Source organism: Hydractinia symbiolongicarpus, chromosome 11 (genome assembly GCF_029227915.1).
Source record: "Hydractinia symbiolongicarpus strain clone_291-10 chromosome 11, HSymV2.1, whole genome shotgun sequence".
Lineage (NCBI taxonomy): Eukaryota > Metazoa > Cnidaria > Hydrozoa > Anthoathecata > Hydractiniidae > Hydractinia > Hydractinia symbiolongicarpus.
Genome location: NC_079885.1, coordinates 26,588,005 through 26,615,576, shown reverse-complemented (window position 1 = coordinate 26,615,576; position 27,572 = coordinate 26,588,005). Strand labels below are relative to the sequence as shown.

At 32.0% G+C, this 27,572-nt stretch overlaps 2 protein-coding genes across 2 annotated transcripts; one reads left to right on the top strand and one right to left on the bottom strand.

The window, feature by feature from the left end:
- Positions 1-1,526: 1,526 nt before the first annotated feature.
- On the bottom strand, positions 1,527-6,774 carry LOC130614322 (P2Y purinoceptor 8-like). The gene is made up of 2 exons (XM_057435749.1): positions 6,568-6,774; positions 1,527-4,035 (listed from the first exon to the last, which is right to left on the bottom strand). The coding sequence occupies exon 2, from the start codon at positions 4,016-4,018 to the stop codon at positions 3,026-3,028; it is 993 nt and encodes a 330-aa protein (XP_057291732.1). The 5' UTR covers positions 4,019-4,035; positions 6,568-6,774; the 3' UTR covers positions 1,527-3,025.
- Positions 6,775-12,718: 5,944 nt separating this feature from the next.
- Positions 12,719-27,119, top strand: LOC130614318 (uncharacterized). Its single transcript, XM_057435746.1, has 29 exons — positions 12,719-13,040; positions 13,467-13,705; positions 13,835-13,893; positions 13,989-14,046; positions 14,244-14,297; positions 14,747-14,938; positions 15,518-15,840; positions 16,075-16,114; positions 16,572-16,707; positions 16,847-16,948; positions 17,376-17,422; positions 18,328-18,495; positions 18,767-18,836; positions 19,121-19,309; positions 19,517-19,658; positions 19,883-19,989; positions 20,244-20,464; positions 21,255-22,070; positions 22,513-22,808; positions 22,889-23,018; positions 23,117-23,215; positions 23,809-24,044; positions 24,135-24,225; positions 24,774-24,913; positions 25,026-25,086; positions 25,789-25,822; positions 26,031-26,238; positions 26,325-26,401; positions 26,753-27,119. Exons 1-29 carry the CDS (start codon positions 12,734-12,736, stop codon positions 26,947-26,949), a joined length of 4,839 nt encoding a protein of 1,612 aa, XP_057291729.1. The 5' UTR covers positions 12,719-12,733; the 3' UTR covers positions 26,950-27,119.
- Positions 27,120-27,572: the final 453 nt, after the last annotated feature.

Sequence of the window (27,572 nt, the reverse complement as noted above, 5' to 3'; positions counted from 1 at the left end):
TATTTCAAAGTTTTTTCAACAAATTCCTGTTTTAGTCTGTAAATACACCTCTTTAAAATACTGGTGCTGAATACCAGTATATTTATTCAAGTTATGGTGTCCCGATATAACTTTCAAAATTGAGCTGCAAGTCAAGTTTGATATTTCAACTGGGTTGACAATGGCATACTCAAGGACAACAGTAAAACTTTGATAAAAAACCATGTTGTAAAACCGAGAATTCGTTATATCGAATAGTTCATAAGAGTTATGAAGAGAGTGCAGAATTTAGTTCGTTGAAATAAAAAAACCCAGAAATATATCATTGAGAAAATGAAAAAAAATGTTTTGTAGAAGAGAATAGCAATTGTTTTAAAAGAGAGGACTGTTCCAAAATATGCCAAGGTTACAGCTTAGTTTTGCAATAATACTAATTATATGTAGCGAAGATAGAGAACAAACCATCGAGATGACTTTATCAAATCATTACATTGAATAAAAAATGTCAAGGTACATCAAGGACCCTTTACATCAACCAAAGAAAAGAATGATATCGGGCTTGAAAAATTTTACTTTAAACGATTTTGGTTGACATTGACACAAAACCGACCGATACTACAACTTGAAGATGGATGACGTGTTAGTTATGATGTTGGATCTTTAATTACCAGAATTCTATTGATGAGATAAGCGAGTTCATATGTGAACGATTTTTATTCATATTATTTATGTATAGCTGAAATATCCATTGGACGTCCAGTTTAAATTACATTGGCTGGATGTTTCATGAATAATTTTAATAGAGGCGTCGTTACTCCTATAAAATTAAATTTTACAAAAAATGTAAGTAACGCAGAAGGGAGAAACACTCTCCTAATGTTTTATTTATTTTAATAAAATCATTCTATATGAATTTGAAATTTACAATTGAAACGAAGACAATTCTTTGACATAAAAATTATTCTAAAAATATATATCAACGTTTATTGGAAGTGGTGTCGTTAAAATACATAAATCTACTTTTCCAATGGGACTCGGCGCAGCAGTGGTCAAGATACACATAAAGAAGGATATCATTGGCAAACTTTACAGAGACAAAAAGATCAACTTTTGAAAATTTTCATTCAGTTTGAAATTTTTACCAACAAAAATAAGTATAAAATAAATATAGACAATTAGGAAAACTGCATCTGTGAAACAAAAAATCTTAATGCGTTATCAAAACATTAAGGAAACTCAGAATCAACAAAGCATGTTTTAAGTAACATGGACCACACACTAATAGAGGTTAGGATAAGTTTAATCTGGATTCTATTCTCCTAGGTCTGGAGCACACTTTGGAATCGATACAACCACCGCCGCTTATGGGTTGTTTAAAACTCTTCTTTGTCACTACTCCTTGTGTAAAGCAAATTTCTATAGTCTGTGTAATTAACTAGTACCTGGTACATGCCATCCATATAGAATCACTGACTTGTGTATTGCGGAAGATAAGCAACGTTACGGGATAAGGGGCATTGTGAGGTCAAAAAAAAGATATCAATGAATAAAGCTATAAATAGATTCTGACTCTCGATAAATCAATGAATACAAAACTTTCACGAGACTGTCACAGCAATACATACGAAGAAATATTTAAAAGGACAACATCAACATCAATTTGACGCTATGCAGATCTACCACAATATATTAATATATAAAGACAAAACTAGACATATTTTGTTAGGTAGGATATTAAATAAAACAACAAAAAACGTGTGTCATGGTTGATTGGCGTACATCTACTTGCTGGCAATTTTTAGTTACTATAGATGAATTTTTACAGTATATAGCAAAGTAGCTAAGGGATAGAAATGTTAATCAATGAACTCAATCAATGTTTTGTGTATATCAGATAGATCAAGAATAAGGAGGAAGAAACGCGAATCAAAATTACCTTAGGTCAAATTTAGAGATGCTTCTACGCAAACAGATGATTTGAAAAAAAAATGGCGAATTTTTATACAAAAACAACATCTTTTAATAAAATAAAATAATACATTTGTAGCTAAGTCTAACAAATCACAAAAATATTTCTTTTCTTGTATTTCTAGAAACTGTACTAGTTGTCCTGAGTGGTTAATTAGCTGGAACACTCAATAAATACATTGCAAATACACTAAGCGTTTATAAGAGGGTGAGAATTACGGAATTTCTAATGGAATTTCATTCAAGGAGATTCAAGGTAAAGATTAAAAAGTTAGAATCGTTAGATTTATAACGTCCAGGTCAAAAGTTTAATCGAACATACAAGCTTTAAATAAAGATACATAATTTTTTGCCATGTAAAAATTAGTAAAAATTATTGGACTCTTCCGGTCTACTCAACCTTACTGAAAATAACTTAATATTTTACTTCCCGAACCTTCATACACAATAAACATTAAGATTTAAATTCCAGGTGAATTCTAAGAGATTTACAAGGGCTGGCCATTCCGTCAAATGTTTTTAAAATAGCAAACAATCTCCTATAAATAATTGCAAATGAATTAATGCTGGATTATATCTTTCGAGACGTAATTTTGCTAGTGTGGCTAATATTTACAAAAATAATTCCTGCTAATTTCTTTTCCAGGAGCCAACTCGCAAATATAACGCCCGGAAAACCGAATGCTGGCAAAACATACGATAGCGAAATATTTCTTTGATATTGGATTCGCAAAAATATATTCCGCTAAAAAATATATACAAATCACGCAAAATTTAAAATATTTTCTTAGTGAATCGCAAAAATAAATGCAGCAATAATTTGTCCAGCATTAATTAAGGTCTTTCCACAGGTTAAAATAAAGAATAATTTTTAAAGATTAATTTTTACATAAAAATAACATAAATATAAAAATAAAATAACTTTTAAAGTTCTTTAAAACACATAAGAATTTCCCATTTTTTAAAAAATCTTTTTCTTGTCAACATATTTAACCCAAAAATACCAAGAAAATAAAAGTCGCAATATAGTTTGAGTCAATGTTTACATACTTCATAGAAAACGAATCTATGAAAAGTCTTACTTCTGTTCATATCTAACATTAACCAGACTTGAGTGGCTGTATGCATCTAATGTACAATTGGAAGCTTTCTCTTTCCTTGCCTTTCTTTTATAGACCACTGTATCTGAAAGTGTTTTCTTTGTGTGGGTACATACGTGAGATATATACCTGCGCAATTTCTTTCGTATTTTTGGCTGCAGGAAGATGTAAATAATGGGATCGAAAACATTATTCAAAACATTGAGTCCAATTAGACCAATCAGAAATGTTCTTCTGTAATACTTTGTTATCATTGGTAAAACTTCGTTCGCTATCAAACTCGGCAGAAAAACAAACAAAAAAAATGTCATGACGATACAAAATGGTACCGCATATTTACGAATTTTTGTTTTCGCATTCACTGTACTCGATGCGACGAGTCTCGACGAAACTATAACTTTGAATATAATCGACAAATATGCGACAGTCGTGAACACGATAACAAAGCCGTTATAAATGTACGACGAATACTGCACATACCAGCTATGATTAACTAGCTTTCCAAATTCCATCATAACACCATAACTAAGAGCGATACACCATAATATCACCAAAGCAACAATAATGACAAGTCGGACTATGTAGATGCGATACTTGAGTGTCAACAAAACAAACAAAAGTCGATCAAATGCTAAATAGATTAAACTTAGTATGTACGCCATGTGTGAAATGTTGTAACACACAATAAACCCTTCAGGGAAATACATCCGATGAGCTTTATGGTATATAGCAATTGCATTAAGAATGATACTTGGAAATGACGTCATACTCAAATGCATTAATAGAATGCTCTGATTAGAAATCTCTCTTGTTTTTGTTTTCCACAACGAAGCAATACCAAGCATGTGAAATAAAATGGCGAGTGTTACAATCACATAGTCTATACCATACACCAGCCACAGTTCTGTTACAGCTTCTACTGTTCCTTTCGTTGTGTTGTTTATCAGAGACGTGTTGTTTAAGTTAGACATGTTTTATCGTTAATTTTCTAAAACAAGAAGTGTAGGTACATAGATATAAGTAGCTAATACTGTGTATACACAGTAGTGATTGCAAAGTGAAAATATTAGATTAAAATATTAGAACACTTGCTTAATTTGTGTGATATCCACACAAATTAAGCAAGTGTTCTCACTGTCTGCAGATTCGCTCATAAGAAGAAAATTTTCTGTTTTTAAACACCCGTATTCATAAAAGATAGAATGCAATCAAAAGATTTGCTGAACTTTATAATGTTAGAAAACTTTTAAACCTGAACTTCTGAATAGCATTATAAAACATTTACTAGAGATATAAAACACATCTGTGCAAACATACAGTTCAAAAGACAGACATGGTATTAAATTCTTTTTTTGTTTGTTTTCGTCACAAACAGTTAACCTATTTCTATGTAATTTCTATATATCAATTTAAATTAAATATATGTTTTTCTCATCTTCTTCTGCTTGTTTTTTTATCACAACATAATATTTTAATCCTATTTAACACAAATTTGTCATTAACTAAACACTGTTCCTAACGCTCCCAATTTCTACAGAATTAAAATCCATTTTCATAAATGCTAGGATACATCCTGCAGTGTAGCTCTATGATCTGAGTAAACAACAATATATATTTTCCAAATAATTTGTTCTTTATTAAGATTTAATTGACAAAAAAATATATGGTATTATTTTTTAATTTAGGTATTTAGACTCGCGTGATTCAACAGACTTTTTCAGATGTTTCAATCGTAATCACTTGTTTAATAATGATCATGCTAATAAGTAAATACTAAGCTGATCAAAATTTCCCTGCTATGCAATTTAACCTAGGTAACCTAGTTTTCGGGGTCTCCAAAGCTTATGAAAAGTTGGGGGAGGGGTGATAATTTTCTTAAAACGTGACAAAATTTTCAACATTTCGTGTTGCCCTCTTAAAATTACGTGACTATGAATAGTTTTTTTTGTTTCTTAAGACACCACAATGACATGCTACACACCAAAAAATGAAATTGTTATTTTACCACATAGGTGATAAAAGTAAGCGACACAATTTAAAATAACTCGTACTTGTTTTCAATGGTTAAAATAATTATACAGAAACTAACTAATATAAAGAATCAATAAGCATAGAAAAACAAACAAAAGCAACAGGTTGGAAACATGCACACAAAGAAAACAAAAAGAGGCTGGTCACACTAACCACAACTAAAATTTGATCAGCCCCAAAAAGGGGTGTGGCAAAATGGCTGACCAAAACAAACTATAGCCTAAGTGTGACCAGAAAATGCAACAAAATGGCACTATATAAATTATATATATAATACAAAATATCTAATAATAAATATAAATTTACTGGTAAAGTTTATGCCTAACTTTGCAGTGCAGCATCAAGAACAAATATGTGTTTGGTAAACACCAAGAATGACAAATACTTGGTCAACACCAAGAATGAACAAATACTTGGTCAACACCAAAAATAAACAAATATGACAGAAACAATTTTCCATGTCATGTCTTACTAGTAAATCATAAATGCTTTACGCTCCTGTATTATATAGTTATATAGCTAGTATGTTTTTGAAATCATAAAATATAACCAATTCTACATGGTTGTGTATTGATCAAATTGATAATACATGTTATCATGATAATATATGTTTGAAAACCTTAGGAAATATGGCTTTGATGAGTATTTACACTAAATGTTCCCATATACACCATTTTCCAAAATGCAGGACTCATAGTGAATTATATGAAAGCAGAGTGAGTTGAACTTTGGACCCTGTATTTTCAGTAGTTTTTCGGTAAACCAGACCTTTTTCCAACCTCTTAGTTGCACAAATTTCTGAATTATTTCAATTCCGGTTCAGAAATTTACAGTATCATGACATGAGACAGGGCCTTTTAGATTTAGTACTGATACGTAAAAAACAGAAAAATGTACCAAGTCACAGTATCAGTCTCTCGAAAAGTGTTTGCCAAAATTTGGGGTCCAAAGTTTAACTCACTACTATGAAATTTAAGGCCAACCCGGTCATCACTTTATTCATTGTATTCATTGTTTACATCATTGTACAGTTAGGCTAATTTCTTTTGTACAACACAGAATGATCCTACCTCTTTTTTCTAAACTTTAGTATTTTAAAATTTGCTGAGTTAGTTCATATGAATTTTTTTTCTTTATATACAGTTTATATTAACTTCAGCCTCAGATAAAAGTAGTAAACTGCGTGAAAATAATAATCCTCTTTCTACTCCTCATCTACCTATGTTTAACCCAATATATATATACTGCTTGCTTTATTCTTTAGAAACCACAACTAGAAGTTCCTTGCCATTTCATCAAAAAATTACAGGATTGACAGACATTATAACAATGAAATAAGCAAAATCCTTTTATATAAGCTTGGCTATACCACCCAAAATAACAAGAATTAAACATAATAAAATTCAATTTTGTCAGTTGGCTAGTTAGCTAGGTACACTTTCACTTTCGTTTGTTCGTCGTGTGAAACTAGGAAACTCTAGTTAGTTACCTTGTAAGTTTTATCGCCTATCAACAATGTCGACTACATTCCTTCAGTTGTTCAATCTAAAAAGACTTATCGTCATCATCACCACAGTCACGATTCTTAAATGTGTCATTAGCAAAGCAATTAATACAGACGTCACATTTAATCTCATTTGGGGGTTTCCACAAAGCTAAAAGGGAAAATCCCATGGAGTTCCCCGTCCATTCCATTTTACGGACCCTTGCACCCTCTTAAAATTTGATTAGTTTTTGTGTGCAGATTCCCTCAGATGTTTGTCCTTAGCGTAAGCATTTCTAAAAATCACTTTTCAACAGAATTTTAAATTCCATTCTATTTATTTTTATAATCTCTTATATGGCGATTTTTAAAATGCAAGCAGGAAATAAATTTTCGCACTGCATGAGTAAATGTCATGCCTGTACGCTTAGATACAAAAATGGCGCATGAAACGTAAACAAATGGTCTTGCCTTGTGGAATAAAATGGAAAATCTGAACAATATCTTTTTAAATCTGGCTCAGATAGCAATAGTATAGAGATAAGATTTGATTGGATGTGCATATTCTATATGGCTAGCCTAACAAATATTGAGAGATATTCTGTCTATTATTTTCTGGATAGTAATGTCTTGAGTCTCCTCTCCTAGAGAGTATTATTAATGCTCATTTCGATTATTAATTAGGATCCGTGCTCTACCAGACAACTCCCTGCAACGTCCAACGGCCCACTAAGTGTGTCGTCTTATTCATCTAACCCATCGAATCGCTGGAGCAACTTTAGCATTAACACACTGTTTTTTTTTCTGTTAATAATTATTGAGTGGCTTTGTGGCTGTATGATTGCGTGGCTGCAGGGCTGTGTGGATGTGGCCTGGGTAGCTGCAAACCCTTATAAATCCTAACCAATGCTTTGTCAATGGGATAAACCCTGCAGCTGTGTAGCCACGGCAAGTTTAGGTCAATGTCAATGTAGCTAATGATAACCTTTAGTAACGACAACTTTTCGTATAGTCTGATGCAAACCTCCAATAAGGAGGTTAAAATATTACTAAAAGAAAAACAAAAATGCTGAACAACTATGTATATGTGTTTTAATTAAATTTGTAATTTATTGCGCATGTGCAGGATATGGAATATTGTAAGATTCAATATCAAAGAATGTAATTTTGCAGCCAGGTCATTTTAGTTTTTGATTTAAAATAGTAAATTAACCACTAATCTGCGGCACCATTTAACCACTCAGCTGCAGCGCCATAAATATAAATAGTATCTATATAGTATCTCAAAAATTAAAAGACTAAGTTGCATTACACTTATATAATGATGATTATTTGATAATCAATATGGTAATTTGCTGAGCAAGAACAGGTCCCTATGTTTATAAGCAAAATACTTTATGTATAATAGACAGGGTATATCCCTCGATTTAGTGAGGCTAGTCATGTAAAATATGCATATCTATCTATCTATGTTCAATCTGCTCCTATAGACATTGTTAACAAAATCTTAAAAAGGTTCCTCAAGGAAAATTATATTCCGTCCTCAGAAATTCTTTTTCATTACGATATGTGTGCTGAAAAGAATCCCTAGGAATGAGATATTTACAAAATGCATTCGTTTTCAGAGAGTAAAGCTGCAAACAGATTGCAACATAAATTATCTTATCAGTTTTTGTAAACAATGCACTTTTCTGTTTCTTTTTTTTTTAACAAAAAATCTAGCAACATCAGAGAATGAGAATAAAATATCACATTTATTTATGTTGCATTGATTTTAAACACGCATACATTAAATATGGCAGAGAGAAGCGCTGACATGCCTTATAGCCTGTGGTGCTTTCTTGTATCTTTATGCTGTTTTTTTGCTACAAAACGACAGTTTAATCAAGAATTTGGAATGAGTTTGACACTGCTTAAAACTGGTTTGGTTAAACTTCATCAATCACAGTCTATAAGTGTGAATTGTTTGATTATAAATCACGAAGGAAGTTCAATAACACACGTTCAACAAGGAGAAAAAGTTTCTTGGTAATACTGATATTAATATGTGGAGATAGCGAACAATGTCCGCAACCAACTGTGAACTGTTTTTGCAAACAAAAAGGTATCAACTTTGTCCATCAAAATATATGTGGGTTCCTGTATAACTTACCACATCTAGAAACTTTTATGTTGAATACACATGGTAAAGTTGATGTTATAAGCTTATCAGAGACTCATATTGTTAACAATGATACTTTTGATAATGAGGTCTTATACGCTTTGCATGGTTACACGTTTTTAAAATCAATTTGGAACACTGGCCTGAGCGATGGAGTTGGTTATTATTTAAAAAATGGTTTACAATATCTACGAAGAGAGGATTTGGAAAATTCCCTCATGGAATCAATTTGGATATAATTTTTTTGTATTTAAAACTAAATCAATTTTGTTAGGATTTTACTATATTTAAAATACGAACCAGTCACAATAGAATGTGGAAATTATACAAACTATAATCACGAATGGAAAACATAGATTAGATTTCAGTGTATGAAGCCACAGATGTTAATTCGGCCGTAAACAATTTTAATTCTAAACTGCAAAATGCTTTTGACAGGCACGCTCCAATAATCTGAAAATTTGTCAAAGGCAGTAAATAAATGAACTGATCTGAAAAAAATCATGAACAACCAGGTCCAACAGTTGAGAAAAGCACGTAAAACGAACAAAGATTCTGACTGGAGTAAATATATGAGACTTAAAATTCATTGTAATTCCAACATACAAAAAGAGAAAGCAAACTATCAAAAAAGGATGATAAACGAATACCATTCTAATCCTCAAAGATTCTGGAAGGAAATCAAAACTATTTTTCCAAACAAACCCAGAAATGTTGGAGTCAAGTCACATACGAAAGATATTAAGTCAAAATTCAGCAATTTTAGTTCGTATTATAAAACAAACATTACAAAAATAAAGGAATGCGCTATACCTCTTGTCGATTTTACTTGGAAGTACGTACCACCTTCACCACAACGAACTTGCAAAACATTTGTGTTTGAGTATGTTTCTAAAGTCTTCATTGAGAAGGAATTAAGATCATTGAAAAGACAGAAAGCCACAGAAAATTGACACTTTACCATCCACATTTTTAAATAAATAATAAACCTTACAATCGAGACCTCGACTGTTCCAACAATTTGGAAAAGTGCAAGGGTAACGCCTAAATTTTAATCTGGGGATCCCTCACTGCCAACCAATTATCGGCTAATATCTATTCTTCCATTGTTATCAAAAATACTTGAAAAGGCAGTCCACAAAAATCTGTCAGACTTTTTCGAAAACGAAAACCTTTTAACGAACCGTCAATATGGTTTTCACCGTAACTGATCAACCAGGATGGCTGCAACGTTACTTTGTGATAAAATTAAACAGAATATGGACTCTGAAAAATTAGTCGGTGTTATTTATCTTGACCTTGTATAAAAGGAAAAGAACTGCTTTGGTGTATATTCTTCTGTTTAACAGATCACAACTCATTGAAATAGACGGTGTTAGATCTACTTTTGAACTGATTTTCTCTGGCATACCCCAGGGATCGATACTAGGCCCACTGCTTTTCATTATCTTCTTTACCGATTTAATAGATTTTGTTTCGTCATTGTGAGGTGATAAAGTATGCAGACAATACTATAATTTATTTTGCTCACAAAGATGTTTTTTTAATCGAGAAATTTCTTAACAAGGACATGGAATGCATCAGTACATATTGCATGGAGAACGAATTAATATTAAATACAAAGAAAAGAAAAAACTGAAGAGATGCTATTTGGCACATTAAAACGATTGAAATCATCTGGTAAAGAATTAACAATTAATTATAATGGTGTCCCAAGTAACTGTGTTACACAATATAAGGAACTTGGTGTTATAGTTGATGACAACCTTGCAATGTCTGACAACTTTAATCAATCATACAGACGTGCTAGCTCATGTCTTAGATTGTTAGAGCGTATGAAACATTTCTTAACATTAAAGGCATGCAAAAGTATCTATGTTTCAATGGTTGTTCCACTATTGACGTACAGCTGTCCTACACATTCAGTTTTTTCCAACATACAGATAGGAAGATTTGAATCCCTAGATAGACAAGCTAAAGCTGTATTGGCCATTGGTACACTACCTTCTATTTACAACCAGTTAAAGCAAGAGTGTGTTGTTCTTGTCAAAAATGTCTCAATAGTAAACTAGGTTGTGAAATTTTTAACACATTTTTTATTATTACAGCTCATGCTATGAATACAGGAAATAATTTTTCTAGCATAAAATTACCTCCAGTAAAGTTGGAAGTTGCTAGGTGTGGCTTTAACTTTGCAGGTGGTAATTTGTACAATAGCTTACCTTTATATATACGTGATATTACCAATACCTTAGATTTTAAAAAGTCTGTTTCAACATTTTTCAGCTGACTTTTTACCTTATATATACATTTTAATTTTATTGACTCCAGTGTTTTTCTTCTTTTTACAAAGTGGAAATTGTGATTCATTTTTTCTTTTTATTTATTTGCCTTCACATTATACCATTTAATGTCATCGTTACACACTCCATTTTTTCACTTTCTACATGTTTTTAACTAATTTTACTAATTTTTTTATCAAATATTAGTTTCACAATTTTTACTATCAACAGGACAAACTTTAATAGCAGTTTTATTGTACATACTCTTTGTATTATATGACTGAAGTTCCCCTCCTGTATAAATATTCGTAAAATAAAATAAATAAAAAAGTAAAATCCTTTAAAACATTTTCATACAAAGCGAAAATAAAGGTTATATTTAATGAATTGAACAAAGCTTTCTACAGGTTTAAGATTTAGATATTAAACAAACTCTGAATATACATTATCTACAAATTAAAATCTTGAGTGACTCCATTTCTGAATAGAGTTAATGTTTTATTTTTAATTTGTTCATTCAAGCAAGGTCTTTTTAAATTACTGTAAATGGCTTTTATTATTCTCCTTTTATTGCAGTTTCTAGGTGCAAAGATAATTACCTTCCAGCTAAAATAATGACCAAAGTGACTACAGCTATATACTTGGCCGGTTTAACTGTATATTTCTTGTGGACCATAATATAACAAATTTAAATTATTTTGTGTTAAATGGAATAAACCTGCACATAATTTTCTAATGTATATATTTCATCTTTTCTCTCTACGGATAACACACTTTATTGTATATAATTGATATTAAAGTGTGATAAACTTTTTCTTAGCCCTATGGAGGTCATCTATTAAAATGGCATTCCCAAAACAAATTAGGTACCTGTGTACTATGTAAGTTAAATAAAACTAATGCATATTAAAAATATAATATTTTATATCTATATTAAAACATTAACTACTTTTGTCAAAGTTATATTATACATGATGGATATTTTTATAAAGACTTTTAATCAGGATATACCCTGTCAATTGTTTTCATTGGGGTAAGCAAAGGTGGTTCTGAAGTGCATTGGGAGTGATTTAAAGCTTTCTTAAGCTACAAATCAGTTAGCCAATTAGCTAGTTATGTACAAACATTCCAACATTGATTCTTATAAGAATCGAAAAGATAAACTCCTCTTAATTTGTTTAAAATATACACTTTTGCACTCATCATATGTGTGGTGTTTCAGCCTGGATGAAACGAATTTGTGAATACACAACTCAATTACCGCTGCCTTTTCTGGTAAAAACGAGATGAATCTTTTCACCCATAACAGTGTTATAGTTTTAGCCTCAGGTGAAATTCTCCATGTAATCACTCACTTAAGCACTCTAGAAACACCTTTGTGGTCCTTCCTGGAAAAAAATGACAGGGCGTATCCTTCATAATAAGTGAGGCTAATCACAGAAGACACAACTTACCGTATACTTCTTGATACCGAATCATTAGAATTTTTAGCAATTAATTTATATTTCATTAAATCTGTATGAAGACTGAATTAAACTAATGAATTTTTTATTTACAATGTCATTAAGAGAAATGTGTTATTGGAACAATAACAAGAACATTATTAGAACAAGAACTCACCTTTCCCTAAACCAATGCAACAGCTACAGGCTACAGCGCCTGTAGTTGTTGCCTGAATGATATTTACATGATAGATCGAATGATATTTACATGATAGATCGAATGATATATGCATGGTAGATCGAATTATATATACATCATAGATCAAATGATACATACATGGCTTTATTTAGAAAATTTTATAAGTTCTGGGTTCTGTTTATTTTATTCTGTTTGTCTTGTAGAACTAAATGCAATAACATGTTTAAAAACAATGAAAAAAAGAAATGAAAATGAACATGCTCAGCTGCATTGGTCCAAAATCAGAGATGCTGTATTTGGACCTAGTAGTTTACCAAAAAGTGATGAAAATGTTTGGTTGAATTCAGATGGATGTTATGATGAAGAATTGGTTGAACCACTTGTGTTGCATCATGGTATGGTTTATGTGTAAAATATGTAACACTTTGGAAATGATAGGGTATTTATATAACAAGCGTGGTATGGTATTTCTGTACTACATTGGGAGCGTTAGGACTCACCCATTCTTTATAATACATTGTAATAGACACAAGGTACTCGGATAAAAGCTGCCTTATTTTATTTTTTACAAGGAAATAATAAAGAAATGTTAGACAATTTTTATCAGAATGTGATCGGAAAAAAAAAAGATTGTTCTATACACCTTGTGATTAAGAACAATACTATTTGTTTTTATTAATAGCTAACAAGTTTTTGTTTTTTGAATTGGTAACATAATCAGGTATTTGGTTACTACAAGTAAACTTTTCACATTTTCAAATTTAAAAATTTGCCTTAGAGATTTATTTGTAAATTTAATATATAAGTCTTTTCATTTGCAGGTACTAAGCTGTCGAAGTCAATTTGCATTAACTACACACACAATCATATCTCCATAAAATCAGTGATATATAGTGTTACGCAAGAGTCTTATATCTTGATTTTAACCAATGGTTATTTATGTGAGTGTGAACAAGATAGCAAGCAAGAAGTCTACCAATGTGTTCAACCAGTGTTATCTATTACTTCTGTTGAGAAATATAAATCATATGCTGTCATTTGTCAGGATAATGCAATAAGGGTAATTTTTTCTGAATTGTTGTCTCTTTTTTTTAATTTTCTATTTGCGTTTTTTTATTTGTTTTTATAACTACAAACTTGTACATCATTAAAATCTCTTAAAAGAAACTTATTATTTGTTACATTTTAGATTTTAAATAAAGATTTTGGCTTGGTTAATACTATTCCATTCAGTGGAACTTGTTTCGGGTATGTACAGACTCGTTCATTATGATTACGTTGTTTCCATTCTTTTATGATGTGTGATTTTTACATTTGATTATGAAGTCTGACTGTTTCTTTAGCATCCAGTACAATTTGTTTACACATGAGATTTTGACTTATGGAAGAGGCTCATTAACAGTAATTACTACTTTCTTTTGTTACTTAATCAAGATTTATTCAATTATCAATTCGTTCATGGTAAAAAATGATTTATGTTAAAGGTTTTCTTTTTTATCGAGCATATACGTTTTTATCAAGCATGCATTTGTGGAATATGTGTTTATTATGCAGTATTCTTTCTCTAAATAGTTTTTTTTAGCTTGTACTTTTTTTAGATTTGGATGTTTCGTGCTGCAGGTTCTTTGTTGATACCAAAAAAAATCATACAGGTAAGGAGTTTTTTACTGATTTAAATTTCGTTATCATTAGAACGTGTTTTTTATATATTTTGACTTCTACTTTATCTTTAGGAGTTGCATTTTTATTTTATTTGAAATATTATTGTTAAGTACTTAAAATTATTTAGGCTTGTAAGTAATTTTCTAATTACCTAAAAATTGATGAAAAAAAGTGAACCATCATGTTAAAAAAACCCAAAAATACATAAAAAGGATATAGGAATCCTCTGAAATGCTGTAAATTATTAAATTGTATGAAACAGCTTTGTTAACTAACATCTAAAGGTAAACCTATAAATTTTACCAAAGACTTAAAAAGACATGCATTTGAGTATGTGTTTTTATTTTAATGTTTATATAAAGTAAAGATTTATATTCTACCACTTCTTTACTAATGTCAATAATATTGCATGTCCTTGTATACATCCTGTGTTATTTAGGAGCAACTATCACCTAATGATGACGTATCACATGTGTTTATTGAAAATACATCAAGTAACAACCAAAGATGCTTTGTTGCTGTTAAGAAGAGCATTCTAATTTATACCTTGAGTGAAGGAACATGCATTAAAAAACTTTCCACTATCCACAATTACCCCATCACAAAAGTTCTTTTTTATGAACCGCTTAAGGTTTGTTGAAAACTTTCCTTTTGATAGTAAATTTAAAAATATGCAGAATAGGAATTTAAAATTGCTTTTGAATTTAAAAAATGGATTTGAAAAATTATTAAGCAACACTTAATATTTTATTAATAATTTATTTGTCATAAAAATAGAAAGAGACACGCTTTCAAAACAAAAGAAAGAAAACTCCAGGAAAAAAACTACAATAACTTCTTTCACACACTTCAGTTTATTTTCAAAAGTACCAAAACCAAGACTTTTTTCTTCTTTTCCCTTCTTACATAAATTATGAAAATTAATTGAACAAAATTAATTAACCATTAAGCAACTTTAGATATTGACAAAAAGATCAGCAACTTGAGATCTGACCAAAGTCCTAAGTTGTTCAGAAAAAAAATATGTTTTTAGGAGAATTAATTTTTTTCAAGAAATGTTTGTAATGTCGTCAATAAAAAAAATTTCTGGCATTAAAATAGTAAAACTTTGAACTTATCTTTAATGTCATTACATCATTTCTGGCACTACAATAGCAAAATTTTAAACACGTTCTCAGCATCATAACTAAATAAGTTTACCTGTTTTCAGCTACTTGTAACTGGAGGTAAGGATGGCTGTATAAAAGTATGGGATCGTTCTTGGAATCTTAACTGTCTATTTGTCGGCCATGCATCCTCCATTACTGCACTCACTGTGTTTCCTTATGGTCCATATATCATGTCTGCTTCTACTGATGGCACCGTACGTACATGGAGTTTAGATACAAAAGATGAAATGAATTGTCAAACACTACATGATCCAATTTATGGTTTACATTGCCAACTTAATGTGAATGTTTTCTTTTGTTTTACAAAAACAAATTTAGTTTTGTGGACAGTCAATCACTTGTATTCGCCTTTTATAGTATTAGGGTGAGTATATTGAGATAATACTGTAGAAAACAAATACAATATGCTAAAGAGAAGTTGCAACTAATTTTTTTGACTGAGACTTTGTGTTGGAAGATAGAAGATCAATCGTCAATTAATTTGGAAGTCATTTTTTTATGTTTTTAAGCAAAATGTACTTAGCAGATGTTTCTCACAAACTGCTTGTTATATAATACATGAATCATGATAGCAATTTCCACTGTTCATATCATTTAGAGTGAAGCCCAAGAAAATAAAAACAACAATAAATTCAAAGGTAGTCAAGATTTTTTTTCTTATAAACTAGTCAGTGTCCTGTCCTTTATTTTCTGCATTCGGTTTGTCTACTACTGCTGTTACCATTTTGCGTGACAGACGTATACGGGTGTTATAATATACGTTCATATTTATTCTACGCTTTTGTTTAAAAATAATCTCAATATTAGTGGCGCGTGGCCTTGTGGTTATGACATTCGCTTCGTAATCACAAGGTTCATGGTTCGGTTCATAGCGCGAGCATGTTTAGCAAGTGTCTTTACCAAAGCTACAGGTCAACCCATGCCATGTGAGGGAAATTAGGTAGGCAAGGCCGATGTATACCTAACATTCAGAACACATGACCCACATTGATATCAGTGTTTCCAACACGGAAGTGGCTGTATCCTGTATAAATATTTGGAAAAATAATAATCTGCTCGAGTTATTTGTTATTATTTTTTTGTCATTTATTAAAGGTTTCTCCAATATCATTTTCCATCTGTGATGATGCATGTATTCGAATTATTTGTCCTATCAATGGTGAAGTTGTGACTGTTTTTGTTAGTCCAGGCTTGACACCTATCTTAGATGCTGAATACCATGTTCTGCAAAGTAAGCTTTTATATTTTAGCTTAAACGTGGTTAAAATACTTTTGTGAAGGGTAAAAATAACCCTTTTTAATTTTGTAATGTATTTGTCCAGTTTTTGCTTCATCTTGAATTATTGTGTTGGTTTTTGTTTACATTCTAGACCTACTGTTTGTTCTGCTAACAGATGGTAGAATTGTAAAAGCTTTAACCACCACCAATCCATGCACTATCCTGCAACTGTGGAATAAAGATCAGACTTTCGGTAACTTTTTTAATTAACTTTATTTTCACGAATTACAGTCGTTTTTAGCAGCTTTGAAATATTTACTATCTTGGTTGTTGATCACCATAATGGCTACGAATTTTATTGGCCCTAATTTGAGGTTTTTTCAATGATTATGGCCGATACCATTCGTAAAACTTACCCAAAAATACCGAAAAACATAAAAAGCCAAAACGTCATTCGTTTTTTACCCCAGTGACTAAATCAATTAATTTTTTAAACAAAATTTATCGAATTTGCCAAAGAATCAAACATTAATACCGAAAAAATAATATTGTTAAGGTCTAATGTCCATGTAGAAGATTAAAAACACAAATATGCTGTACAAAAGCTTTGTATGGAAAATGTCCTCAAAAATAATTTTGGAAATAAATATTTTCTAATTATTGTACTTGTTTTCTTATAGCTCCATCAACTTGTACATCTATTTCACTGTATGAGTATGTAACACAGGTAAATACTTCTGAATATCTTAAATTTGAAAAAATCCTAAAAAATTTTGTGTTACCCCTTTGGAATTTGAAAGGGAGGCCGATATTCATGGAAACCCCTTGAAATTCCTTGAAAGCTGCAAAAATAGGAAAACTAGAAAGCTCCCAAGCTGACATTTCAAGAACTACTCCTAGGAAGTATTTGAAACTCCTGGAAAGTTGCAAAAAAAACTGCTGGAGAATAATTATTCTGCATCTGTTTTTGTTTAGGCTGTTTCTGTAGTTGTCAGGATTTGGGAACTGTTTCTGTTTTAAACCACATAATCCCTCGACAACTCCATAAAATACTCACTGAAGTTTTTTCTTTTGAAAGCGAGTGTATGATGGTTGGTTAAAAGTGTTAAAAAATTTTTTTAATGTATGCACAAGAAAGTAATTTAAATTTTGTTAAATTTTACTTAGGAATCAAAATATAGCAGTTGTTGTAATTAAACTCTTGTTGAGCCATAACAGCATTCATTTCTTTGATATTTCTATTAAAATTGCATGCATCAATAGTAGTCGGCCTTTTCTCTGCCCAATTATTTTATAAATATCGATTTTTTTCAGCCAAACGGTAGGTTAGTAAAGATTGAATTACCACAAACTAAAAACGAAATAATGAAATTAAAGGTATTGCAAGAAATGTTAATTAAATTAAAAGTGTAAAAGAAAATAAATCCACCGGGGTTAAACATCACCAAGATGTGTTGATTTTCAGTCCTTAGTACAGGCAAACAAAATACATAAAAAATATTCTAGTTTAAATTAAGCTAACCACCATGTTACTCTTTTATGTTTGGCAACTCACTTACAATAAATTGTTACATTTTGTTCTTCTTGTTGTTGTTCTTTTTGTATTGACATATCCTTATAAAACTGTTATAGAAACCAGATGCTCAAGATATATGGGGAAATATAATTGAGCAAGCAACAGTTAAATCACAAGCTAACCAATGCTCGACACTTCTCCTTGGTGGTTGTCATGATGGAAGTATTGTTGTGTTTAACTGGTTTGATGAGGAAAGAAGAGGGAGAATTAGTTTTAACCTGAAGGTAGAGAAAGAATGTACTGTATGAAGTTAGCATGAAAAGCTATACTAGCTGTACTGACTATTTACTTGTCACAAATCAATTTTTGCTATATACAAATTGATTATTTAAGTTATAAATACATCGCTTGTTGTACCTCTATATTGTTTTAAAATTACCTCTCAAAATGTAAGAACAAGAAGAAATGAAGAAATTGGTAAACTATGTTTTAGAAATTTTCAACCATATCCCACTCTTGATCTCTTCCGCAACGTATATGGTTATGTTCATTTAGGCTCATCGGGAAGAAATTACCATTATGGCGTCTAACAACCGGCTTAACCAATTAGCTACAGCTAGTAAAGGTGAGCAAGTTGCAGGGTATTTTTTGACTACAATCAGATTAACGGAAATTGATCACCTAATAACTGAGACATCATTCACTACATGCTAACAAGAAAATTTGATCCACACTATTGACCCTTTCAAACAGTACAACTTGTTAATCCACTCTAAAAGTGACATCCCTGACTCTAGACAGTACGACATTCAATTTTTTTCAGACATGCCCACACAACTTTTGTGAACTCTTAGATCATTGTTACAACTTCATGCAGCATGCTGTAATTGTCTGATATATTGTTTTCAGATATGACGTTGAAAGTCTGGCGAGTTTTTCCATTTGCTGACGAAGCATTGGCACCCTTGGTGATGTTTCTTCACACAAGCTCTGTATCAAATTTGATATTCTCCCAGCATGTTCTTGCGGCTGTTTATAAGGATTCTTCCAAATCATCTCACACTGTTTCACTGTATAACACTAAACGCACTAACGAAGGTATTTAGTGTGTTAAAATCATGGTATTTTCAGGGTACATATAAAAGGAGGGTTTAAAAATGTCGCTTCTTTATATAGCAGATGATGATGTTTGCATGTCTGCCTGATTTTTTGATATCATTGTCTAATATGAATAATTACAGAAGAACCTCTTCAGGATTATTGGTTTTATGATAGTGTTTATAAGAGTGTTCACTACTTCTCTAGCCCGACCAATTGAGCATGATGTGAGTGAAGATCATACAGACGTGATAACAAGTATCAGTTCATGTCTCAAATTGCGCCTTATTGTTACTTCTAGTATGGACAAAACTGTACGAATATGGAATGCTAGAAATAAGTTAATCAGGTATTTTACTTTCCATAATGTTTGAGTTTCTACATTATATATTTTCTGAGACGATTGTTGTCAATACTATCGCAGTTTGCAAGAACTTTCCATTAAGGGGATTGTTTTCGCCACGTTCTTGCATTAAATGTTCCTCAGCCTCAGTTGAAATGCAACTTTAGATTTACGTAGTCTCCAATCAACAAAAGAGTTTGTTTACTTTTAATAATTAACTTTTTAATTAGAGTATTACAACTGAATGAAGTAGCTCACAGTGTCGCCTTTTGTTCACAGAGGGGTAACCTCTTGCTGAGCGTTGGTACAAATATTTATTTTGTCCACTACAAAAAATGTAAGTAAGTTGTTTGTTTGTGTTCTACGTCTAAAGAAGTTGTTTTTTCTTCCAAACGTCTTCAAATATGACGTAAGCTTCTACAACCTTTAAAAATATTTTTTTTCTGCAAACTCTACATATTGTTTTCAGTTTTCATTCAGTGGAAAAAAACATACGATTTCTGAGCCCCAGATATTTTTTTTAAATTTTTATTTAGTTTTTAATATACCACATTTTTTATCGACATTCTCAATCGAACTCTTCTTAATTAGATTTACCAAGACCATATTTTTATCAGATGGTTGCCATGGAATTTACAGAGTGCCGACCGATTCCCGTCATTCCTATTGACGAAACGTCAAACTTGAGTGCGAGTGAAAAATCCAGAATAATGAAAGCACAGTCTTCTTATATCAAGTATATGTGTTTCATTGATAATATACCAGTTGATGAACAGAAGAAAAGAGAAGAAGAAGAAGCAACGAAGAAAAGGGTGATTTGTTTATTTTTGTTAGTCCATATGTGACTCTCTTTAGGCTCTATCAAAATGTCAGCTAAAAGCTAGAATTATCAGCATTTTTTTAGAAATTTTAAATTGGATTTTTAAATCAGTTCTAATTCACATTCTCAAGGATTAAAATTCAGGACTGTTCAAAAAGAAATTTTTACAGTTTTTTTTTTATCAATATGCCTGTAATTAAATATTTATTATTTTGGATATTATTGGATAAAAAAATAGTGTGAAATTTGAGCTAAAAATAACTGAAAATGTTGCAGGAATTTCAGTAAAAAAATGTCAGTTAAATGTCTGGGATTTCAGCAATATAAATGATAAAATTAAGTATACACCTTGTTAACACTTGATCTGGGTAATAGAGGCAACTAATTTGTTTGCCTTGTTTACTCCCGACGTGAACGTATGGTTTTATACGGTTAATTTGCTCAAAAACACAGGAATTGGCTGACACGGTAGCGATTTTTTTTTTTTGTAATGTAAGTTTTTTGTGAAATACGATACCTTTAGAAGTTTAATTAAACACCCCTGCAAAAAGGTTTTTCGGAATCTGATTCGCAAAAATAATTTTTGAGAATATAGAACAAAAATTATTTATTCCTCGCTGAAGCTTCTCACTAAAGCCACTAATTTGCAAAAAATACATTCGCAAATTGTTCGTTTCATATAATCCTGATCACCGCCTAACACTACCCCCGTCTTTGTCTGTTGTCATCAAAACAAACGACGCTAATTTCTCATCAAACAAAAAGCGCGTATATTTTTGTAGGAATTTGCAATTCTGGAAGCCAGAAATCGTGAATTAGATTTGATTAAAAATGGAGAGTTGAAGTCTCAGAAGCGTCAGAAATTAACCAGTGAGCAAAAAGAAGAAGCTTTTCAGAAGTATTTGAGTTTCTTTTATACAAGACCTGATATTGACTATCCTGAAGAAGATATTGAAGATAAAGAAGACAAATTCGTGTACAAGCTGGACGATCCCTACAAACCAAGTCTCCCCGGTGATGGATTTTTTTCGGTTGATGCCAAAAAGTCAGATATGGAGAAAATCAAAGCTAATTTAAGAAAAAGCAGAGAAGAAGATCTGCGAAGGAGGGGGAAGTTAAAGGAAAAACAACCGGTATTGAAAGAGGTTCGCTCTTTGTCAATTGAGACGGACACTGTCAATGAAGAGATTCCGAAGAAAGTAGTGAAACATCCTTTGTCGGCTGCTACTACATATACAGAGCGATTGAAAGCGATGAGAAAAATAAGAAGTGCGTCAAGACCTTGCGACGACTTTAATTTTATCGCGGAAAAGCTTCCCGTCATTGAAGCGTCGTCGACTTGTTATCCCAATCATGCCGAAACAAAAAGACGTGTTAATAAAACGATCGTGAGTAAGATCGAGCAGTCTGAATACCACGCTGAACCAAACCACGAAAGTATACCAGTTGCTCCCGATGGTTTTATACCCAATTCGGTGGTTGTGGCTTTGTATAAAGAACTTCGAAGAGAGGTATCGAGAGAAGAAAAGAAAGAAAAATGGCAGCCAAAGCAGTTAACAGACGAACAATTAGAAGAACTGGATGTGTTCAGAAAAAATGTATGTTAGTATTTCTCTCCTCATTTTTTTATAATGCTTATGTTGTAACTGCTACTTTCTTTAGCCATCACTGTTGTTGATATTGTTGCAAGCGCGTAGCGTTGAGGATAGATTATATTTTGAGTACTTTGAAGTCACCATTATAATAGCTGTATTTTTTCTGCTTTTACCACGAAGCCGAGACATGCTACAAGATGCACAAAATCGTTGGAAATGGCAAATGCGATATATTTTTTGGTACGACCTCTGCAAAGCAAATTGCTATTTTTGTGCTAAGGATAAACCAAATAGCAATACCCGAGACAGGCTAACGAATAGCCTCTTGAGAGCTCTATATCGAAATAAAAAGGCACCAATTGTAGAATAGTATTTAATATTCTTAGACTATACTTTTAATGTGTGAAAGATATAAATACTAAATAGTATTGTACGATAATTTTAGAGTGAACATGAAGAAGAGGTAGTTGAATCACCTGCAGAAGTGACAAAATTACCTTCGATAACTGAAGCGGCTGGATTTTCTGAGATTGAACAGACATCTTCTCGAATAGTGGATCATTTAAATCAAGAATTTTCAAATGCAAGTTCCGAAGATAGTGACCTCGACACCCCTCCTCTTACGCCACCTGAATCTCCAGTTCTTGAACTACCTGTTGAAGTTCCTTTCGTAAAGAAGGAAGTCATTCAACCGAGGAAACCAATCCAAAAGTTGATTGCAAAACCTGTCATTGTTGAGAGGTATTTTTTGTGGAAAGTCATATATTTATGTGGTGTCGATAGAATTAGAATTAATGTTTTCCATTTATTCTCTCTGTTAGGCCTAAAACTCCAGCGCGTGAGCTGACGCCTCCACCGCCTCCGCCCCCGCCATCACCACTACCAATGTTTATAACGCAATTTCAAACGTGTGATTGGTTTAGTGTGTGTTTTCCTGAATTCGATAGTACGGTACGTAATTTCCGTATGCTTAGAAGGTTGTGAGATATTGAGATGAAGCTTAATCTATACTGAGGAGTTAAATTTACTTTTTTTTTTCTTATTTATAGACATTTGAAAAGCCAAGAACCCGAAGCAAGTTTGTTAAAGCACTTTTGAAGTGCTTGGTAGAAACAGAGAATTATCAGTTGAAAACAAAACTTATTTCGGTGAGTATTAACATTTTTAACAGGGTTGTTTTTCTTTTGGTACACTTTCGTTTCTTGTAGTTGCATCAGTTCCATCTACCTGAAGTAACTATTTTTCCCAAATTTGCGAAAATTTGTCTGCGCAAAAACCTAAAAATGCTTAATAATCACAGGTTAAATAAGTTGTATAAAAGTTGTAAAAATGGTTGCCACAATTAACATAGTTAAAATTGTCAGTAACGGTAATTAGTTCGAATACTTCTTTAAAGCATATTAGTATAGTTTTGTTGACAAACAATTAGCTTAATTGTGTATGTTTGACTTATCAATACAAATAGCTACTTGTTTCATGAAAAAATTTTGTTACTGAAGTATTCTCTGTTTTTGTACTTTTGGATGTAGAAACAGGTTTTCAATATGACAATACAAAAACCCATTATTTACAACAGCTGTGATTTTTTAAAAAGTGCGCATGTGCATTGAATACACTGACGACGTTTTATTGTTGCACGACTGATGTACGATTTTGTTGTACGACAATCGTTCGATTTTTGTACAACAATCGGAAACCATCTTTTAATCTTTGTGTATATTTTAACGTTCTATAATTCCAGGCTCTTTTCGTTCTGTATAACCAAGAGAAGTTTGACGAAGAAATTACCCAACTCGTTCGAAGTACAATACTTCACCAGTTAAACCTCCCTGTAGAAGCGTCTCCTGTTAGCAACTCTCCTGCACAGTTGATATTTATAAAAAAATGTTTGCAACTTCTTTTCGAATTCAAAGAGATTACGCATGCACTCATTGTAGAGTTGATGACGCAATTTTTACTGGGAACTGCTTCATTCAGGTAGACAATTTTTTTTCGTTGTCGTATTTTTAGACCCTGTCCGATGCGGTTTTATGAATTTTTTTTCAAATTAATAAATTTTATTTGTAGAAAAGAAATTATGACAACTTTTGAAGAGTTAGGTTTGGAGGACTCTAATGGATATTTCCCAACAGAACTCTACACAGCTTTCGATGTCTCAGTAAGTCTGTGTCGCTTTTGTTTGGTCATTACTTTGAGTCATCTCATGGAGATATCATCTCAATTCATAGACTTTAGTGAATTCTTCCCGAAACACAACACTTCACTCAAATCACTTCATCTCAAATCCTTTTAAAACCCGAGCATCTTGTTTGTAGCCCAGCCTGAAGTGTGAGATTACAAAAAGTAAAAGGGCACAGAAGGGATTATGAACGTAACAATAACAAAACTTTCCTAAAAATCTTGTTGCAAAATTTGACAACAAAATTCCTTCTCCTTCATGTTCCATACGACAAACGTGAATCACGACTTTGTTGATATCGACATCAACAACTAAGCAACAAGCATGTTAACTTAAACAAATAAAGCCAAAAAATATTTATGTTGTTTATAAAAGAAATGCGTGTTCATATAGCATGATCCATGTTGATATTTCACTTATTCCCCTGTTAAAATTCCCTTCTTCTTTCTGCTAACATCTTGTTCCGCCATTTACAATTTCTTCTTGTTTTGTCTCTTTTATCTCTGATGTTTTGTGTGTGTATTTAGCAAGTTGAAGTCGGAGAGCAAAAACAAAAATTGAACAACCTTTGTTCGGAATGGTTGGGTTTGTGGACGAACAATTTCCAACGTCATATCACTTCGCTGACAGGAAAAATTTGTCGTGCTAGTAAAGGAAAAGTTGTAAGGTATAAAGTAATTCCGTGCTTGTAATGTTGTGGTTTCGTTCGAGGTTCGCAGTTCTGGTGACCGCGAACTGTATATTAAAACTGTGGTATTATTAGTTTGTGTTTTTCGCAGGGGTACAGCTAAATCAGGAAATGTGAAAAATATCTTAAAGAGAGAAGCTGGACGCGGAAAGGTGATTCTAACTTGTTCATTCATTTATACCACTTTAATTTGTGCGTGTGCTATCCACATGTTAGCGTTAATCCTATTTATACTGCCTGGAGGGGCGGATGGATTCCACCACTAACATACTTCTTTGTTATAACTCCTAAGATACTGCTTCCATAGGGCTAAAACTTGGTGACTTTTACATCTTTTTATTTGACAACATTTTGTGGCAAAGTCTTTAAGATCTTATTTTGGGAGTTGCTATGGCAACTGTGTCACACAATAAGATTCCTGAAAACGAATTCTCAGTTTTGAGCATTGTGTAAGTAATATTATCAAGGGTAATAACATAGAAAACACCAGTCACTTATAAACCAATCTAATTAAAAGTTGCTGATGTCGTTAAGTATTTATCTCCAATTAATTTCTTTCATAATACACTTTCTTCCAAGTTGGCATAGCTTAACCTATTCAAAAGTTATTTAAGGTATTTTTTTGGTCTTTTTTATCGCTAAAAGGTTAGACTCTGTCTTCAACAAGATTGATTTGTTTTTCAATCTTTACAGCTCAAAAAAGAGTTCCGCATGCAGCTGGGGCAAAATAAACATTTCCCAAAGTGGCACGTGGTTTATTACTTTACCAGTTGTAACGCAATATGGGGAATAAAAAAACTTAGTTGTTTTTAATATAACCTGCTTACTTATGAATGTTTGTGGTATATATTTAGAAGTCTGCTAAAGTGAAACAGCAAGAAAATTCAAGTAAGTTGATGGATTGATAGTTAGGTCAAGTATAAAATAGCCCAAATAAGTCGGGTACACCTGGTTATATGGAATTTTATACCTACGAGCAATAAAACGAAAAATTGAACTTTTTGTCTTTCTCATAGATTTTTGTGGAATATAAAACTCTTTGTGAATATTATTTGTGATGACTTCGCATTTTTCGTAAAAGTTATGTTTTATTTAGTTGCGTTTGTATCAGATGATTTTGTAAGCGAAGCAGCCAATCATATCACTCCAATTGAAGTAATCAATTATTTTTGTGAAATGAAGTATGAAAACCATCTTGAACGTGCAAGATTGGAAGCACTGGCTGCTCAGACAACACAAAAGCAAGTGAAGAAAAAAGAGGATGAAATTAGAAATACTGTGCTCATGTTGCCTTATGTGGAAGGGTGCGTTTGTTTTGTTTGTTTGTTTGTTTTTTTACATTGCTTATTTGTGCATTTGGTAATCTTAATAATTTTCGCCATCGTTTTAGATATGTCAGTCTGGCACGTGTTGGAGAGACACATCAAAGTAAATGTCACCCTGAAAGAGAAACATCGTTGACGCATCGTAAGAATGACTTAATTTTCGTCATTTTAAACTAGCATCTAACGAGAAACATTCTCGTCGATTGGACCGGGTTTGGACCATATCGGGTACTTTTAAGCCGACGATAAATTTATACCGACTTGTAATGCCGTTTTATTTTTTAAATAATATTCTCAGTTCATTTCTTAAAAACAGATACGAACTTTTGGTTCACATTACGACGCGTTCTACCAAAAAAAAATGTCATTTAGCGATGGCTGTGTCAGAATAATTGTGTGCTGACAATTTTGATCTATATTTTTTTATATTTGTAATTCTTTTTCATAAATTCATCTCAAAACACTTTAATTTTTTTTTTTTGTTTTTTTTTAGGACTAGCCCTACCACCGATTGAAAACAAAAATGGCGTCCACAGTTTATTGCTGCGTTTAAAAACCTTACATTTGAATCCTTTCCCGAATGAGTTGGACGAACTCATTTATGCGCCAGCAGCCAACGCAGATCTTGTGACATTAAGATACGCACAGAAATATTTCATTCCATCAAGATCTGTCGTAGCAGCCAACTGAGTTGTTTGTTGTATATTTGTTTGTTTGTTTGTTTTAACCAAAGAAAGCTAAAAAAATATAACTAATAATTAAAATTTTAATGAAGAAATTGTATTTTTTAACTTAAAGTTTAATATATTAAACACACTTTTTTGTAACATAGTTTTTTGTGGTATTATATTTATTGAGAATATTTTTGTTTTTTGACCTGGCCCTTTTTTAGTAAATCGTAACCATGAAATTGTGTAGGTACAATTTTCGCCTTCATCAAATATATGCTTGGACAAATTCCCTAAATTCTTTATAAAGGCTTTTAGGGCTGGCTGATACAAAATGTCAACTCGATAGTTAATCCCCAGCCAAGTCATACTAGAGACTAAAAAATTGTCAATCGGTTTTCTGCTTAGCGATTAGGATGAGAAGGGGATTGCTACTCAGGTTGTCTAGTTGAGCAGTTGTTGTTCTTTCCCCCAACTTTGTAGTTTGAGCAGGAGTTTGCACTGTGCAGCCTTTTGCAAGACTCTTATTGGTGCACCACAAAAGAAATTGATATCCTTATGAAAGGAAAATCGTGTATGTCCATTGTCTTCACTTTACTTTACCACAAAGTTAAAAATACAAAAAGCATAATTTTCACGTCAAAA